The sequence below is a fragment of the Oxyura jamaicensis genome, chromosome 9 (genome assembly GCF_011077185.1).
Source record: "Oxyura jamaicensis isolate SHBP4307 breed ruddy duck chromosome 9, BPBGC_Ojam_1.0, whole genome shotgun sequence".
In the NCBI taxonomy this organism is placed as follows: domain Eukaryota; kingdom Metazoa; phylum Chordata; class Aves; order Anseriformes; family Anatidae; genus Oxyura; species Oxyura jamaicensis.
In genome coordinates, this window is record NC_048901.1 from 11419918 (window position 1) to 11439052 (window position 19135).

The following is a 19135-nucleotide window of genomic DNA, read 5'->3' on the forward strand; positions in this document are numbered from 1 at the left end:
TAACGGTGGGCTCGGTCTCCCTTTTTGGAGGACTCCGCCGTCTCTATGGCTCCCCATTGCCCAGAGCGCCGCCGGGGCGGGGTGGGGGCCGGGCCCGGGAGCGGGGCGGGTGGCATGGCGGGCGGCCGGGGGGCGCTGATCGCGCTGGAGGGGGTGGACAGGGCCGGCAAGAGCACGCAGGGCCGGCGGCTGGTGGAGGCGCTGCGGGCCGGCGGGCGCCGAGCCGACCTCCTCCGCTTCCCCGGTACGCGGGGCTGGGGCTCGGGGGGGGGGGGCGGGGGGGCGCTGCCGCCCGTTACCGCCGCCGCCAGCGAGCTGTGTTCCCCCTTCGGTTGCAGAGAGGACGACGGAGATCGGGCGGCTGCTCGGAGCCTACCTGGCGGGGGAGAAGGACGTGGAGGACCACGCCGTGCACCTCCTGTTCTCCGCCAACCGCTGGGAGCACGTGTAAAGACGGCGGGGGTGGGGGGGAGGGAGGTGGGCGCCCCCGAGATCCCCCCCTCAGCCCTGCTGCTGCCCTCGGGCCCGGCCTGAGCGAGCAGGGACCCCCGCCGGGCTGGGGGCCGGGGCCAGGCACGGCCTGCTCGAGCCCGGGAGCCTGTGCCCGTTCCCCTCCAGCCGCAGGCAGCGGCCCTCCACGAGCTGTCCTCCCTGGGGGCTCCCCTCCCGGTGTGGGTGGAGGATTCAGGCTCGTCCCCTGCAGCTCCCTGCTCCCTCCGTGCTGCTGGTTACAGAAACCAGGGGGTGTCATCGCCACCTGGATTTAGCACCGCCACCTGGGAGCCCAAAGGGAGCGGGCAAACGGCAGCGTCACCGAGCCCTGAGCACAGCCTTTGGTGTACTGAGCTGCTGCCCCAGCCTGGGAGCTACTGCTCGTGATTTTTTTTTATTTTATTTTTTTTTGCCAAACCGAGGCTTTGTGTGTGTAGCTGGGGCCATGGGTGACAGCTGTTGCTCTTATCTGGACCTCTGTACTGCAAGATGTTCTCTGCTTCTGAAAAAGCTTCGCTGATTCTGCTGTAGCAGGAGTGCCGAGCAAACCAGGAGAGCACGAGGCAGATGGGTGAGCTGCAGTAACAAATGTCTGTTGCAAATAAAGGATGCTTTTCTCTGACAGAGACAAGTATTTCCAACCTACTGCACCACTTAGAAAGGAAGGAAGACTAAGCTGTTCGTGCCTGGCTGTAGCTCATCGGTGATCTTGCTGCAAGCTGTGGAGCTGCCTAGAGCAATGCCCTGCACTGGTGCACCCTGAATGTGGGTGTCTCGAGAGGGTATTTGCTTAATATCTTAGAGGACGGAGTGCAAGTAGGAACTGATTCATGATCAGTGTCACGGATGACCCTGATGCTGCTAATGATCAGTCTGAAGTCGGAAGTGTAACTTATTTTTTCTCCTCTATGGTTTTCAGGCCTTTGATGAAAGAGAAACTACATCAAGGGGTCACGCTTGTGGTTGACAGATATGCCTTTTCTGGAGTGGCCTTCACAAGCGCCAAGGAGGTGAGTGAAGCACCCAGCAGGCCCTGCCTCTCTCTGTATTTGGAGATACAGGAAACGGGGAGAGGCCTGCTCTCGAGGTTGGTCTGTGTGGCGCAGGCTCCTCCTCTGGGGAAATGTGGAATGAAAGTTTCAGCTTAGATGTTAACGTGGCCTGTTAGCCTGTGTCTACCCCTTCCCCCAAAAGATCAGGGAAACTCGGTAGGTTACTTGGTAGCGTGGTAGGCTCACTCTGGGGTTGCGCTGGGGAACCCCAAACCAGACATGGCACTCCAGGTGTGGGTGCAGGACAGACAGGAAGAAGGATCACTTCCCTCGTGCTTGTACAGCTAGGCTGCTGCTGGCCTTTGCGGCCAGGGCACGCTGCTGACTCATGGTGAGCTCAGTGTCCACCGCGAGCCTCAGCCCCTTTCCTGCAGAGCTTCTGCCCAGCTGGTCGGCCTTCAGCCTGTCCTGGTGCATCAGGTTTTTCTTCCCCAGGGCAGGACTTTAAGTTGGCTTTTGTTGAATGTCTTAAGGTTCCTGTCAGCCTGTTCCTCTGTGTGTTGTGTCCCTCCAGATAGCAGTTCTGCCCTCCCGTGTGCTCACTGTCCCTGCCTGGTGTCATCCAGAAGGTTGCTGAGGGAACGCTCTGTCCTGTCCTTTCGGTCATTAGAGATGTTGAACCTTACTAGGAGCTGAACTATTCGTCCTTGAGTGCTGGCACTAGCAGCCATCTACCAGCTGGACTTTGTGCCACTGGCCACCACGCTCAGCCCAGCAGCCTCGTCGTTTTTTTGCCAATTTGACTGTCCGCCTACCAGTTCGTATCTCACCAGCTTGGTGGAAAGGAGAACATGCTCTCCTCGTATTTTCAGAGCCAGCCTTACTGTAGAAGGCTGTCACGTGAGCCAGGCAGAGTTTCCCAGTGATAAATCCCTGCTGGCTGTTCCCAGTTGCCTTGTTCTTTCATGTGCTTGGACATGGCTTTCAGGAGGATTTGGTCCAGTACCTTCCCAGAAACTGATGTTAGGCTGACTGGCCTGCAGTTCCCTGGATCTTCCTTCTTGAAGACGAGTGCAATATTTACCTCTTGTAAAGTCTTCAGCAGCTTTGCTTGCTTGCTGTGACCTTTCACGGGTGACGGAGTGCGTTGCGATGACATTACCAGCTCCTTCGGTATGCATGGATGCATCCTATTTGTTCCTGTGAATTTGCATATGTCCAGCTGGCTTGACTGCTTCCCTAAATGTGTCTTTCTTTACTGCAGGTACTGCTGCACTCCTCCCCTTTTGCTAGTAGGTTTGAGGACCTGGCTGGCTGGGGGCAAACCTCAGTGAAAAGTGATGCAAAACACCCATCAGGTACTTCAGCCTTTTCTGTCCCTTGGCACTAGGTCCCCAGCCCCGCTGAGCAGCAGGCCTCCATTTTCCTTAGCCATTCTCCTGCTGCCAGCATCCTTAGAGAAGCCCTTGTTACTCACATCCCTCACTACTTCTGACTTCAGCTGAGCCTTGGCTTTTCCAGCTTCTTCCCGGCACTCTTGAATAATGTCTCTGTATTATTGCTTGGTGTTGTGCCTGTTTCCGTTTTCTGTCTGCCTCCTTTCTGCACTTTGGGCCTAGTTTGGAATTGTTTATCCATGCCAGCCTTCTCTCATGTTCATCATGCTTTCTGAACACTGGGATGTTCCACTTTTCAGTTCTGAGGAGGCTGTCTATGAAGATCAACCAGCTCTGCTGGGTTCTTTTCCCTCCATGGCGGTTTCCCTGGGCACCCTGCTAAGGAGATCCCTAATAAACAGAAATCTGCTCTGCTGGTGCCCAGACCCACAGTTCTTTTTGTCTTGTTCACTTCTCTCTGCACTGTAGCCCCCACACCCCCACCATCCTGTTCGCTTCAGCCAAGGCTGCCTTTGATCTTCACACCTTCAGCCAGTTCCTCTTCACTTGTGAGTAACAAGTCCATCGGGGCACCTTCACTCGCTAACTTACTGAACACCTGTGTGGAGAATTCGTCTTCAGAATTCCTGAGAAACCTGGACCACTTGTGCCCAGCAGATACACAGGTGGTTAAGGTCTATGACTATCAGGGCCTGCAGTTGTGACCCTTCTTCCATCTGTATGATGAAGGCTTCATTGGCGTCCTGTCTTCTGGTTTGTCCCCAAGCCCTACCCATAGGCTCCCACCTGGCTCATCTCCTGTCCCAAGGCAAAGCTCCCTGTGCTGCAGACACTCCTTTGCAAACAGCACAACCCCTCTTCCTCCTCACCTTCCAGCCTGTCTCTCCTGAACAGCCTCTGTGGATCCGTGGCAGCGCAGCAGTCTGGCAGGCTGTCCCACCTCACCCCTGTGATCCGAGCAGGATCACAGCCCCGCAGTGTCCCTGTGCAGGGACATTCCTTGGGTTTCCCACGTTGTGTGCTTGAGATAGGCCCCCAGCAGTGCCACTTTCCAGAGAGCCTCTGCTCTATTTTCCCTTAAACACTTCCTCCTTGCCTGCCACCTTCAATTCTCTACAGCTCGTAAGCATTCCCTTGACATACCTAGATTAAAGCTCTTTTCACTTCCTTAGCAAGCCTGCTTGCACTCTTGGCCTGCATTGGGATGTATCCCATCCCTGCTCTGTAGCCATCGGTCCTTGAAGGGTGTGTTGTGGTCACAAAAGGTGAAAGCTTGCCTGCAACACCAACCGTGCAGCTGGGAGTTGACCTAAATTGATTCCTACCCAGCCCTTTCCCCCTTTCTGGAAGAACTGAGTGGATCTTGCGCTCCCATGCCCTGTGTCATCCTCATCCCCCCAAGCCTGGTGGTTACTCTTGGTATGTGCTCCCTGATTGTATCACTGTCCACCACGTGGATGAGCAGCAAGGAGCAACGGGGTCAGACAAGCCTCAGCAGTCTCTGCAGTGTTGTGGATCCATACACCCCGGCGGAAGTCTTCAAATTTGTCAGCAGGATCCAAAAAAGTTGGAAAGCTTTGTCTCTTGCATCGGGGCTGGAATTCCTGGGTGGGCTGAGAAGGTGTACGGTAGGTATTCAAAAAGGTACCTCCATGGGCACAAACATACTGAAGCTGCACAGCATTTATATTTGGGAGCAGCTTTCTTTTGGACTGATCGCTGTGTGGAGACTTCAAAATGTGACTCATTATTTCCCTCTGCTGGGCTTTGCGGAAGAGATGTTAAAATCATTAGTTCTGCTTGACTTCAGTGAGCATGAGAAGAGCACGGCACTGAGGAAAATCGGGGCCCTCAAAATTGCCAGGAGTGAATTCATGAATTTTAGGCTGGGAAGTCACCCTTTCAGTTTGTAGGGCTGAATTCAGCCATTTGTGCTGCATCTCTTCTCTTGCTGTTCCTCCCCTACCCCACTCTCCAGCTACCCTGCTTCTTTCCCTTTCTTTCACCTCAAACTTGGTTGTCTTTGTTTGGGACAGAACTTCTGCGTGGACTGGTGCAAACAGCCTGACATTGGACTCCCAAAGCCAGATCTGATTCTGTTTCTTCAGTTAAGCCCTGAGGAAGCAGCAGCACGAGGGGACTTTGGAAGTGAACGTTACGAGAACAGCCTCTTCCAAGAGAAAGTTCTACAGTCCTTCTCTCATCTGATGAAGGACAAGACGTTAAACTGGAAGGTGAGGAAATAACCCTAAGGGGTCTGTCACAGACTGGGGGTGGTCTCTCACGAGAGGGCTCCCTCCTGGATTGTGTGTGTTGTGCCCTTGTGCTTCCCACCTCCCACCCTTGGCAAGAAGCTGGGGGGGGCGTGCTGGGGACCAGCCAAAGCTGCTGTGGCCTGCAGCAGGGCACTGCTGACACCCACTGCTCCAGGATACTGGAGGGGGCCCTGTTGGAGTGGGGGAAGGTTTTTGTTTGATGGTTTTGCAGAAGAAAACATACACCATAGCACAAAATTTAAAAAAACAAACAAAACCAAAAAACCATGCTGTCAGAATAATTGTATGAGACAGTATGGAACTTACCTAACGTCTAGTCTGCAAACCCTGATTTTCCAGCAGTGGAATATATTTCCCTTATTACTTGTCATCTGTTGTCTCTCTATCCATTATGCGAAAGGAGTTTTCATTTAAGGTATCAGCAACATGTCTGTTTAAAATACCCCAAACTGCAAAGCTGTTAAACAGGTCCATATCAGCACAGATGATGTGGAGGTGACAGGTATCCCTAAAGTGAGCACAGAAATCCAGTTCCAGCACCCATTAACAGTATAGTTAGCATTCCTGGCCCTTTCCCCCTCAACATCGGATAAAACAATAGACATCAAAGGTTGCCAAAGATCCATTTAGTCCAAAACATGAAATGGAGCTCCGTACACCGTCAATCACAAGAATAAATTGAGGTCAGCTATCTGAGGATATTGTGTGAGTACAAAGCCGGGTCATTAGCTGTTCCATAACGAGAAGACCACCATTTAGTTATGAAGTGTATTTATTGCCTAGCCTCACAGCCTGCTCTTTCACAACAATGCTGTGTGGTCCAGTATTCATAGGTCATCATGATCAACCTGTCTTTTAACCAAGTTCTTCCTTTGCCTTGGTCGCTCCTAAATAATTTTAAAGCCACAGAAACAAAACCTTTGCCAGTTAACACTGACTTGTGATGACCTCCAAGCTGTCATTCTGAAGTGAAATGTCCTGTTTTCTAAAACAATATTAGGAAAACATTGCTGCTTGGAATTTCTCCTGTTAAATACAAGCTATGTGGAATTCAGTTTTGATGTGGCCCTTATTGCTTTATATCTGTTCTGTTGCCTTGCAGTCTCTGTAAAGGTGAAAATCAAGCAAGCTGTCCCCTGAGAAGAAAGGCACATAAAATGACGTTGTACGTGTCATCCAGGTTCCCCCAGTCACACAGGAGCAGAGCTGGTATTCCTTAAGCACCAGGCTCAGCCAACACCAGAATCAGATAGCACTACCAGCTTACAGCATTGAAAAAACAACCAACAGGCTGCTGGAAAATCACCTGGATTGGATTTTGAGAGGTTCTGACTATCACGAGTGATAGTGAGGATCCCCAGATAACCACTGAGGGATCAATATACTGATGTTTCTGAGGGACTCCTCTACGGGGTGAAAAATGCTTACCTGATTGAAGGTCATATGCTCCCATAGACCATCAGCAAAGAACAGGCTGCAGTAGTTGCTTTTATTTCCCTTCATTCTGCCACACATCTACTTCTTAAGTGTCTGTTCCTGCGTAAAATAAATTTTCCAATTCCAGTGCATAAGTAGTGCATGAGAAGTGTAATTAATTAGCTCCTTTCACTGCTCATGAATTGTAACGATACTGAGTAAAGGGGGAGAGCAAAAACAGCAGGAAGGTGTTTTTTCCCCCATTTTGTTGGAAATTGAGGAACATGTTTCTGTATTTTTTGTGTTTTGGCAACAGATGATTGATGCGTCCAAGAGCATAGAAGACTTGCACAGAGAAATTAAGTCCATTGCAGAGGAAACCATGCTGGAGGTTCAAAATAAACCCTTGGGAGAACTCTGGAAATAAAACTTAATACCGGTTATTCTTTTAGACCTAACAGAAAATTCACCTCTTGGACTTTCCTTGGGTGGTTGACATCTCCACGCCACGTTCTAGTTACTCCAGCTTAATCACGTATATTCTTCCTGGTCCAGCATGGTGCTGGTGTGCTTTTGACTGTTCCTGCTTCTCCTCTTCCATTCTGCATCGTCCCTGCTGCTTTTTTTATAAGCGAGCACACAAAGAGCACATAACATTCCTTGTGAAAGCCTCCCTGCTTCAGGTAGGATCTCTTGGTGTAGGCTTAGTCCTGTAATGTAGATTTGGATACTGAGCCCAGAGCTTCCCCCAACGTGATCAGCAGCAACAGGTGGGGAGCAGCCTTCCCATGTTTGAAGCTCCAGCAAACTACCATGTTTCTGGTTCTTCCTCTCTAGTGGAATGCATCCCCTGTGCTAAACCAGCTTTTATAGTACTTTCTAGTAAGTTACTCTTTTAAACATTTTGTACAGCAGCAAAGGCGTTTTTTTTTCCTACCCCTATGACCACTTACCTTCTCGAAGGACATAGAGGAGGTGAAAGAGCAGCAGTTCAGGCACGAAGTACAGGGATCACTGTTTGCTAGAGCGAAGGGACGGATGACTTCCCACTCCAGCCTGTTCCCCAGCTGTTCAGTGAGAACAGTATGGAAGCTGCACAGCTATTGGCAGGGAAGAGTCTGAAATAGATGCTAGCTTGTCACCAGACCCATCTGAAGGCTGAGTGGTGCACAAATTCTTTTAGACTGGTTGAATTACTCCTGTGACTGAGATCAGAGGAAGAGTCAGCAGTGACTCCTGCACTTCACTTTCCAGGTGAAATTCCAACAGCCCAGCGTACGTTACCAAACCAGATCGGGTACAAGCTGTGAGCTTGCCTGCTTCCCTCGGCCTGTACCATACCTGAAGGTCCTGCTTTTAGTCCGAGCTGTTACAATAAAGTTCCAGTGCGTAAAATGGCGATGGGTGCTTGACGCTTGATTATGCTCTGTTAGGTTAAGAGTTCTTCCGAGTCTTCAGCAGTAAAAAAAAATAAAAGATACACGAGCCTGGGATGAGTTAAATTAAATCGTTTGTAAGGTGCATTAATATGGGGATGACCAGCGGAGGTAAGATGTCTCCCCGTCAGATACTTAGCAGTATGGACTGCTCTCCAAGCTGCCCCTACAGAGATGACACCCTGCTTTTTAGAGGCCAGTTGAGGTGATTGACTAGTGGGGAGAGGAAGGTAGATGTTTAAAACAATGGTGCTGCTGCAAACATCAGCTGAGTTGGAATAAGCTGCCCTCACTCTGCATAGTAAATGGTAGCAGGAACACTCCTTGAGGAGGGAAGCACCTGTAATGCTCAATTGTGCCCTTCCAGCAATTCTTTAACCTTCAGGAGTCATTTAATTAATCTTAGCTTTAGGTTCCCAACGACAGAAAGCCAAGAACATCTATTCAGTACCTAAGAAATCTGAGTTGAGCACTCTCAATTACTGGGGTCGCATTAATGCCCAGGTATAAAATCTTTAACCATGAAAGCACAAACATGAAATAAGGAACACCTCTTCTGAACAGTGGCAGTAGTTTGTACAAACGGAGGGCACGATAATTCCTGAGTAACTACCCCTTAACAAAAGGACCTGCTATTGCACAGCAAAATGGTAACAATAGTTGAGTTTAGACCTGGTTTTGTAATGTTTACTACTGCAGGGCTGGTGTTTAAAAGGCTTCCTAGAAACACTGGAAAGCTGTCAGCCGAATAGCTGAACAAGGAGCATACAATCCTAAAGAAAACAAGTTTTATTTTCCACCCACCAATTTGAAACATTAACTTTGAAACCTCTGCTTGGCTTTTTCCCCTGCTACCTCAACTGCACATGTGGCAGAGACTCACCAGAAAAGCATGTCCTGTCTTGGAAAGACTTGCGGAGACATGCTGCACTGCTAGGCATGGACAGCCTTAAAGTACCGTTTTTTTGATTTTTTCCCCTTAAAAAAAAAGGGCAAAGCCTGAACAACTTAAAATGTGAGTTAGCAGAACTGCACCACAGAAGAGCTTCGTTGCCTCTGCTGGCACGACTGTGGCTGTTGACCCTGTAGGGCAGGGGCATCGCCATGGTAGTACCCCGCAGCCAGCCTCTGTTCTGTCAGATATATCAAAAGAAAGACAAACGGAAAAGCCCCTGTTGCACATAGCTCAGCTTTTGCTCCAGTCTGCCTCCATTGCCCTAAAAGGGTAAAAATGGTACGCTGGCATGGTTTCAAGAGTGCTCCCAGCTCCACTGCAGGGTTACTCAGTACCACCCACCCCCAGCACTTCATGTGCAAGAACATTAAGAAAGGCAAAGATTTTAATTTGTTTATTCAGATACAAATTGAAAGCAGATGAATGGAGCACAGCCCCACTTCCTCTGCTGCCTCTTCCCCTAACTACAGGAGAGAAGAGGAGAAGCAGGCAGAAAGCAGCAAATAATAATTTAGTGACAGAAGCATTGTGGTTCCCAGTTCAAACCTCTGCTTTTGGGTAGCGTAGGGACAGCTGGAGCATCAGTAGGTCAGTCACGGAGGACATGAGTCATTTCTAGCCCGTTGTCACCACCCTGGGGCACAAGAGCATCAACTGACAGGTTCCGATCCTGTATGTACGAAACCTTGTAAACAGATCCGCAGGCTGCAGCATGCACTAAGGGAACTTCAGCAGCTGCTGGTGCAGCTTGCATCACGACAGCTCTCCTCCAGTTTACCTTTCTCTGAAGTCTGTTTGTGGAGGTAACGGCCACAGGCAGAGCTATTATCTTAAAAGCAGCCACAATTTCCAGTCGTGTTGGACCTTCTCAAGACACTCTGTCTTTGCTGACCTCTTAGGGATGACTACTTGAAATGAGTTTCTACAGTTTAGCTCCTACAGTAGCTCTGTGCATACTCTGCAGGGAAGGGAATTTGCAGAAGATCGAATGGAAAGGTAACAGCGCGGCCAGGAGGCCTGCTCAACCATCAGGAACCTTTTTGGATTTGGAAAGGGAATGTGTAACAGGAGGAACTGCTCAGAGGACACCTTGAGGAATTTTACAGCTCACATTTTTGGTACCGATAAAATTGTTCACTAGATGCTATGCCAGCACACGGGGACGCAGGCACTAGCAGGCCCACGGCTGGCAGATCTCAGTTGTCCTGTTTCACCTCTCCTCAGCTGTGTTTCACCACCCCACGCCCCCAGGGTTGTGGAATCCAGTTCTCTGCTCAAAGCAACTTACTTGAAGATACTTGCTGTAGAGATCAATCCACCATAGAAGCACAACGTACAAAAGCACACGTAACTGACTCACTGAGCAAGAAAACACACATTTTCTATTCTCCTTCCCCTCTTTCTGCTGTTATTTAGGCTGATTCCTCCCCAGAAGCATGGCTGCTCCACAGCTTTCAGTTGAATTAGCACTCATTCCTAAATCACCCCACCTTCCTTTTGACAGGACGTGAGTAGGAGAGGGGTACTGCACCGTGAGGAAGTGCTGTGTACTGCAAAGCGTGGCCAGGAGTTTACCTGCAGGACACCTAGCCACCTGCGCTCTGGGGACTTCACAGCTGTCTCACTGGGAGATGTCCGCTGGTAGCTTGCAGTGTGAGCTCAGTCCAAAGTTGGCCACTGAGAAGTGAAGCTGCTAGAGGAATTAACTGTACACATCACCTGCTAAATGATGGGTGGCTCTATTTAGGCTTCAGAGGGGAGTCCCTGCGTAAGGATTTAGCACTAAAAACCCCCATGACTCCCCCAGAAGGGCAGCTGACCTGCTGATGTAACAGATAGGCTTTGAACTCGTAGGCACCACTGCATCCACTTCCAGCAAGTGTTTTCTGCTGAGGAATCCCAACTCCAGCCAATAAGGCTGCAACACCCACTCAGTTCTTCATCCCACTGCAGACAATGCACGCTCTGCTCAGAGGCTGCACAGAATGCCAGGATGGATGGACAAGAGGCGGGGATGGCAGCAAGCACCTATGAAAACCGGTAGCCCCAGGCTCTCGAAGGAGCTTCCCTCCCCCCCCTTCTCCCCACACAACACGAATTTGCAGAGTCAGTTTCCTATTTGTTTTCAAAGGGATAAGATTTCGAAGTCTTCATCTTCTGAGTCAAAGAACCTTTCCAATCTGTCGGCGTCAGAGGAGTCTGCAAGAGAAAAAGAAAGCGCTGGCTCCACGGGATGCCCCAGCTGCTCAGCAGCAGACACCAGCAGCCAGAGGGCAGCAGAAGGCGAGTGTCACAAGCCCACACGCCCGGGAGAAGAGAATTATACGGCACGCAAGAGGTGTGCCAGCTCTCACAAATGCTGACACAGCCCTGGTGCGGTGCAGCTCTGTGCTGTGCCTGTTTGGTACAACCTGCCCGGGCGGTCGGTCTGTGTTAGCAGGACAGGCTTCGGCATCAAGAGGCTCAAACAAAAGCACTTCTGAGGTCTAGGCTAATATCTGCAAAGACTCCCAGTCCAAACGTGTGATACGGGAATATTTCTTTGTTAGAAATGGTCTGTTCTCCCACGTGCCTGGTGACAGGACGAGGGGGAATGGGCTTAAGTTGTGCCAGGGGAGGTTTAGGTTGGATATTAGGAAGAACTTCTTTACCGAAAGGGTTGTTAGACACTGGAACGGGCTGCCCAGGGAAGTGGTGGAGTCCCCATCCCTGGAGGTCTTTAAAAGACGTTTAGATGTAGAGCTTAGGGATATGGTTTAGTGGGGACTGTTAGTGTTAGGTCAGAGGTTGGACTTGATGATCTTGAGGTCTCTTCCAACCTAGAAAATTCTGTGATTCTGTGAAATATTAGAACATGCAACCTGTATTTTACTACAGTTGTCTTTGATCCAACGACATGGGAAGGTAGTTACATGATGCCCTCCCAGAAGTGATTTATAGTCCAGTTTGTAAGGGAGGGCAGTGTACTCGCTCCCTTCCGTCCATCCTTCCAACTCTGGTGAAGAGGGAGCACATCGCTACAGGGGAAGTGGCTTTACCAGAGAGCAAATTCAAGTGAAAAGATGTGGACAAGCTGGGCAATAAAGGAGAAACCTACACTAACTCAGGTTTCAAGAAAGCACACGTTAAACTTGGCAAAACAGCCAGCCAGAAGCTAAACTGCAATGACTGACTGCCAGGAACAAGGAGAAACGCGTGGTCACAAGGCTGCAGACTGCCCCGAACGTTCTGAGAAAGGCTTTAATCCCACAGCAGTGTGTGCAGATGCTTAGTGTCACTGCTCCCAGTGCAAACTGGGGGGGGACTGGCGGCAGCACAGCTTCCACAGATGCTCCTCAGGGAGCAGCCCCCGGTAACAAACCACAGAACCCAACTGGCTGGGAAAAATGAGGACAAGGGACTGGCCTTCCATGAGAATATTAATCCTTCTTTTGGGGGCTAGGTCAGAAGGAGGAAGGACGGCCATAACAAATGGGAGAGGCTCTAAAAGCAAGGGGAAGAAGCCAAGTAGCTCATTAGGATATCACTTTTATGAGTAAAAAAGACAGTAATTAGGGACAATTTAATACCGGCAAGGATCACCAGTTTAAGGCAATCAAGCGTTCTTACAGACAAGGACAGTGAGATAAAAAAGGCCTTGAAAGTTTGTGCTAAGAGACAGGCACCACGGAAGCAATGAGTGCAGGATGCAGGTGACAGGATGCAGTCCAACGCCTGGTGACGGGGTAAGTTTGTCCCCAAATACTCACTCCTCCTGGCAGAAGCTGTCAATAGCTCCTTATCTCCTGCAACATTAATGCAGAAGCAGAGCCCGACAGCCAAAATACTGCCCAGCACTCGTTCCTTTCTGCATCATCAGGACTAAGTAGCAGCACATGCACAGGGAAGAAATCTCCTAAACTGCAGCTACGTTTGACCACCCCCATCTTTGACATTTTTTAATACCCAGAAGCTCAGTTTTCAACCTTTTCCATAGAGCCTTAGGATTTCTCTGAGCATCTCTTTAGAAACCACAAATTCTTATTGCTGCAGTAACCTATTAGCTTTTTTCCCCAGTCACCATTCAGACTCATCGTGAAAAATCATCCTGAGATATGACCATGACATCTGTGAACTGCTGGGTGAAAGCCAAAGAACTAGATGAATTGACCAAAAAGCTCCGAGCTGAACAGGAACACACCAGAAATCACTATGCAATCCACACAATTTCCCAAACACCAAAAGGACAAACCCACCCTTATCTCCACCTGCCTGCGTGGCCTCACCTGGCGTGAGATTCAGGACATCGGGGTTAGAGAAGTGCGATGGCTGGCGCTCAACCAGCTCGAACATGGGCAGCGCTCCTCTTACCAGGGACAGCTGCGGAGCAAGAGCAGAGCCATGAGAACCAACAGTGCTGCACTCACGGTGCTCTGGGTCTTTAAGGGGAAGATTTAAGGGGAAGCAACAGTTTGTTGGGACTTCTTTGCAGCTGAAAAAAATGTTTCTCAAATTTTTGACTAATATCAGCTGCAGAATTTCAGAGCTATGTTCCTCCTGGTGTCTGAAGAAGTTATTTTCATATGCTTTAATGTGGGATCATGCCGCAGAGAACTCTCTCTGTGCAGCATTTTAGAAACAACAGTACTCTATATACTTTTCCTGGTGATACAGACACAAACCTTTTTGATTTGCTGGCACCAATCATTAAAGTCCTCCTCCGTGTTGCAGAAAAAGCCCTGAAAAAAAAAAAAAATAGTATTATCTTTATATAATTGTAGACTGATCTTTTCAGTCTTATGGCCTCATATTAATGCCAGGCAACATGACCAGGACTGCAAGCAGTTACAATCTAACTGCCTTGCTTCAAGGTGTGGCTTACACAGTTCTGTTAAACCGAATACTCCCCGTAGGCTTGACCTGACCAGTCTACTCAAGTCCTGGAAGCATCAATGTAATGGTCTCCTCTGCTGCACATGGAAAAGTGGACAGAAACAACCCATGTGGAAACAAAAGGCAGTCGTCCCAGGTTCTTTAGAGAACAAGCCACATGGAAGCATATGGATTCAGATCTGCCCCTCAGAAAGCAGGGATCAAAGCCCAAACTAAGCTTGTTAGAAGGAGAATGCCCCACGAGGGATGGCATTTAATCACCACGTGTGCAGGATCGCCCTGCACCAAGCTGCTACCTGAACGAGGAGCTTGTTCAACAGCATCACTGTAACCAAAGGCCCTTTGCCCAGGGCACAGCGCGCATGAGGAGCACCCAACCTGCCACCTCTGCCTTTCCCAGTTCCCTGGGGAAAGGGGATAGCTGTGGAACAGGGACGTGCTACTTCAGGTGATCGAGAGCTGCCTGGAAAACAAGCAGCAAGAACGCACCACCGCAATGGAGGGGTCGAGCTCGGCAATGCTCATTCTGCAGGGAGGGTGCTGGCAGTGGAAGCTTTCATCGGGGAGACAGCCGCTGTCGTTGGGCTCCACTGCAGGCTGCGTAGTGTGGGGATCCAGGTAAATGAGTTCCTCACCTGGACAAACAGGCAAGGAGACATGAACAGGAAGAACCGTGCCAGAAGTTGCTTTTCTGAGAAGCAAACGGTGAGAAAGAAGAGGGGGAAGAGCAATGACGGAGCCAGCTCCTGAAACCCCACGGAGGAACCCACCATTCTGGGGGGGACAACTCGCTTTCAGACACTCCAACACTTCTCATCCAGGCAAAGAGCTGGCTGTGAGCACAACCACGGTGCCCACTGCACAGCAGCACCTTGGGCACATGCACTTTTTGAGCACTGTTTCTGCTCTGCTAATGTTTTCCAGGGTCCTGGGTAAGCTCAAGACAGCCCCAGGAATCCAAAGCACAACCAGCTTGAGGTCTCAGGCAGAGTATCAGAGGAAAGGACGAGGGAAGAAGGACAGCAGCTTGTAGGGTTTCAGAAAGGGAATAGCTAAAAGGCAGGTAAAATACAGCCAAGTCCCTGAAGGGAGGTCAGCTCTGAACCTAGGAAGAACTCTATGCACACCTCTTTACAGCTAAGATTTAGGGTTATGCACTGGAAGTTCATGGCTTGTACTACGGCCCCTGTTCAAAGCTACATCACTCAGATCCTTGCAAAGAGTTTCAAACCACAGCAGCCTTCCACACTTCCAGCAGGAAAAAGCCCTGCAGCATGCACCACAGACCAAGCAGGAGAGCTGTACTGCTCCAAACACTTTTAGCTGGGGGGAAATGCTTGGAAAGACTTTGCACTACTGCGGGCACTCACCTACATAACCAATGAAGTAGTGAGCACTGTTTGGTTTCCCTCCGATCACTCCCAGGGACTGAGGCATCATGAAGCAGTGCTGGAAAAGCAATACAGAAAACACACAGCTGACAGACAGTGAGACAAGCAAGTGGCAACAATGGCAAACATCCAAAAACACAGTGGGAAAGAGACTGTGACACTGGAAATCAGCAACTCTAGCAGCAGGAACAGCCATTACTGGGGAGAAGCTCCACCAGAAAGGCTGAAGGCTGCGACACAGAGCCTTCACGGAACACGAAAGCAGCTCAAAAACACCTTTAACTGCTGACAGTAACACACAGGTGGACCAAAAAGAAGAGGCAGCACTACTCCAGGACTCTGTCTGGGCACGTCCTGGCTCTGCTGCAGTCAGTGGCGAAATCCCCTGGACATGTCAAATTGCAACAGTGCTCTGAGGAGGAAACCATCACCCAGGAAACAGCCCAAGTTCCTTATCCAGCTGCAATATCCAGGAACCATCTACTGAGTTACGGGAGAGTAACCTAGCCCTAGCCTGCATGTGGAGCTCTTACCTGTGCAGCTCAGAGATCCCTAGCATCAGTACAGCAGGACAACATGCATCCTGTCTTACGGGTGTACTCTGCACACCCCAAATTCTGCAGCTTCCTGATGCTCCACAGCGGGACTGGCAGCCAGCTTCTGCCCTCAGCCTGCAGTACAAGCTCTGCCATTGGAGCCACGGGGAGTTTACAAACTACACTCATTAAGGCTCAATACAGCTGTGCTGAACAAATGCTTAAGCAGGTTGGTACCAGGGACCAAGATTAAGTTGGGAAATAAGATACTAGAAATAAAACAACAACAAAAATACATCAAACCCAACATTTTCCTGACAAAAGCCTGCAAGAGCCCGTATCCTGGCCGCTGAAAATGGCGCTTTCTAAATGCATTTTTTCTAAACATGTTTTGCTCTGGAAAAAAGGACAATTACTTCTGAGTATTTCTGCCCCAAAACCAAATTTCAGAAGTGACTTAATTCGCAGCAGGGTTTTGAAGCATCAGAATATCAAGAATTCAGTTCCAGATCCCCTACCTTTAGTGTTTCAATATAGGCTTCATTGATCTCTGTGAGCCCAAGGCGGAGAGGTATCAGCAGCACCAATGGTTTCCACAGTGAGAGCCTATCTCTAACCCCTGCTTCCTCTGGGTACCCGTTGTAGAGTACGTCTGACTCCACAGCAGGGCATGCTGCAGCTCCAGCACACGAGAAGTTGGACTGGCACAACCGCCCTACAAAAAGGGAACATGAGCAGAAAGCATCAGAAACAACTTCCATTTCTAGACCTTGAGTAATTCTATTCCGGCTATCAACAATTGCTATTTTCCAAAAGCCTACAGCACTAAAAGGAAAAGTTTAACAAGGCCCACCACTGTGATCATGTGATATGCTCCCCACAGCGTTTCTGGACAGGCTCAGTATTTCATCTAAGTATACATCAAAGTTGTGCCAAAGCACGCTGTACTCTCAGCTACCATCTGGCAGGCCATTAAAATGTAAATTCTTCCAGCAGGTGAACAGCTAAGCAACAACCTGTGTCAACAAGGGTGAACGATCTGATTAGGATATTAGGCAAGAGCCCTGAAATCAAGAGCATGTAGACAAAAAGAAAAAACAAACAATCTGGAGTGTTCAGCCCTAGAGGGGCACATGGAGGATATGAGGCCAGCTGAACTGAATGAGGAAAATATTATGGCTTAACACAGGAAATCCTCACCTGTAACTAGCACTGTAACAAGATACAGAGATACGAACGTGATATCCAGCTCGAATAATTGTCATTTACCTAAAGTTCACTAAAACCTTTACAAATTCTGTCAGGGATCATTCAGCAGCTAATTTAGAGACTCAAGACAGGCGAACATTAAACTCGGCAATTTTAGCATGAGCTTTGCCCGTAAGAAATGGGGCACCAGCTCCTCAGGGCACACCCATGACATGGACATTATGCATCCTCATTCTACAGGTTTGAGGAACACACAGGCAGTCTGGAATGAAACCAGATTATGTAAATTCTGGTACAGAAACATCTCCGAGCCTACTTGTCTCACAGGGTAATTTCATTACTTGCTGGGCGTGCACATGTGTGCGTGAAGAAAAATCTCCAAACCAAAGGAACCCACAACATTTCAATCATGAATCCAAGGCAATTAGACAGAATGCCAGAGGCTCATTTAATTTATTCTTGGCCTAACCTGAATGCCAGGACAGTCTGGCAGGTAGGATGCGATGTAAACAAGCACCTCCATCACAGCAATTACAGCAGGATGCCTGCTCACTACTGCAAGCTCCAAATGCAGCTGAACAAGGAGAACATTACAGCCAAGGTCAGAAGAAGTAGGACTTTGTGCTAAAGCCTCAATCAGAGAGAGAACAGTTGCACTGAAATTTGCAACTGCCCCTTCAGAAGGGAGAACGTGTATGAGATAACATGCCTGCGTCCACAAGGGATGTTATAGTTATCAGAGGTCTTGAGAAAATTGAAGTCACTGCAAGTCAGGACTGCTTACCATGCTAAAACAGTATTTTTTGTTGCAGTTGCCTGCCTGTTCTGATGATCTGAATACCTGCAGCTGTCACTAAGGGTTTCTTCATCAGGAAAAACAACTGGCAGTCCTATGCTGTGATACAGGCGTATTCAACCCCGGTTTAAGTGGTAGGGAGCCCAGCAGAGATTAAACTCACCCTGCTTCTTTGGCACCGTGGTCCCTACCTAAAGCTTCCCAGCAGGATTCAAACCCTTTACTGCAAACATATTCCAACAGATCTGACACAACGCCTTTCCTGCTACTGCTGCTGTCAGTCACTGGCTTAGCTCTGTTTCTAACCATCCTTCCGATGCACACAATCCTCCAGCTCCCACCTTTCCCACACTACAGGCTGGCTCAGAAGGCTTTGAGGGACGTACTTAACTGCTGCAGCAAAAGGTTGTTTTCTATCCACCACAGGCTGAACGGCATTAGTGAACGAATTTATCAGCTGTATGAAGCAGTGCTCATTTCTGAATGTTTCACTACTGACAGGTGCCTGGGGTACAAGATATAGAACACGTACCTACAGATAAGTAACAAATCAGACCCGCTCATACAGTGGCTTTCAAGTCCTGAGTGGTAGGCACATTATGATTCACAGCTGAGGAAGACAGACAGACACCACCCTACGTATTACGAGCTGTATGGAAATGTTACTTGAAGTGGTGTCAGTGTTTAACACAAGCCACACAGACAAGAGCTGCAACATACCCAAGCCCTGCAGCCAGCACACCTCAGTTCTAGAGGGGATATTTTTCAGGCTAAAGGTGAAAGATTAATCCAATTCCTGTCTTCATGCTGACCTTTGTTTAAGCCAAGAGCACAAGCATACACCTTCACGGGACCAGGACTGGACAGGCACTTCTCAGTCAAATCCTACGTTTTCTTGGCCTCTCAACTGACACTACCTGTTAAGAGATCTGACTCTGTAAAATGACTGTCCTTCACTCCAGGGACAAACTGTCCTCATCTGTTAATTGATTTCTGCTTCAATGCAGCCAAAAGCCAATCTAGCTGACAGCTGCCACCATCTCACCTGTAACTTTGCACCAGCTCCAGCACTCACTGGACTTTTTTACGTGCCGTTTCAGAACACTACCCTGGCAGAAAACATTGAATGGTTTCATGCTGCGTAAGCAAACCACCTCACGAGTCTAGAGCGAGAGAGGGGAAGGATAGTTCAGCCAGGACCATGCGGGACTGCAGCAGCCAGCCATTCCACCATCCTCTTTGGTTACTGGGGCACTGCAGCCTGAGCAAGCATGCTAGGGATGAATGCTTTGCACAGCTGCTCAGCCTCCAGAGCCATCCAACTGCCAGGATGCAGCAAAAAAAAAAAAAAAAAAAAAAAAAAAAAA

The 19135-nt window shown here is 49.2% G+C and overlaps 2 protein-coding genes across 3 annotated transcripts in view; one reads left to right on the forward strand and one right to left on the reverse strand.

Moving 5' to 3' along the window:
• Window positions 1-82: 82 nt before the first annotated feature.
• Window positions 83-7972, forward strand: DTYMK (deoxythymidylate kinase). The gene is made up of 5 exons (XM_035334358.1): window positions 83-244; window positions 339-447; window positions 1412-1502; window positions 4918-5115; window positions 6890-7972. The coding sequence occupies exons 1-5, from the start codon at window positions 115-117 to the stop codon at window positions 6998-7000; spliced, it is 639 nt and encodes a 212-aa protein (XP_035190249.1). The 5' UTR covers window positions 83-114; the 3' UTR covers window positions 7001-7972.
• A 1370-nt stretch (window positions 7973-9342) lies between these two features.
• Window positions 9343-19135, reverse strand: part of ATG4B (autophagy related 4B cysteine peptidase) — a 20121-nt gene continuing 10328 nt past the window's right edge. The window contains exons 8-14 of one of the 2 annotated variants that reach the window (XM_035334354.1): window positions 16282-16478; window positions 15207-15285; window positions 14326-14471; window positions 13626-13682; window positions 13230-13323; window positions 12714-12749; window positions 9343-11163 (exon numbers count right to left, since the gene is read on the reverse strand). In XM_035334354.1, coding sequence (XP_035190245.1) covers window positions 11090-11163; window positions 12714-12749; window positions 13230-13323; window positions 13626-13682; window positions 14326-14471; window positions 15207-15285; window positions 16282-16478 — 683 coding nt within the window. In that variant the 3' untranslated portion in view covers window positions 9343-11089. The remainder of the gene's footprint in view (window positions 11164-12713; window positions 12750-13229; window positions 13324-13625; window positions 13683-14325; window positions 14472-15206; window positions 15286-16281; window positions 16479-19135) is intronic. The other variant, XM_035334355.1, reaches the window with a different exon arrangement.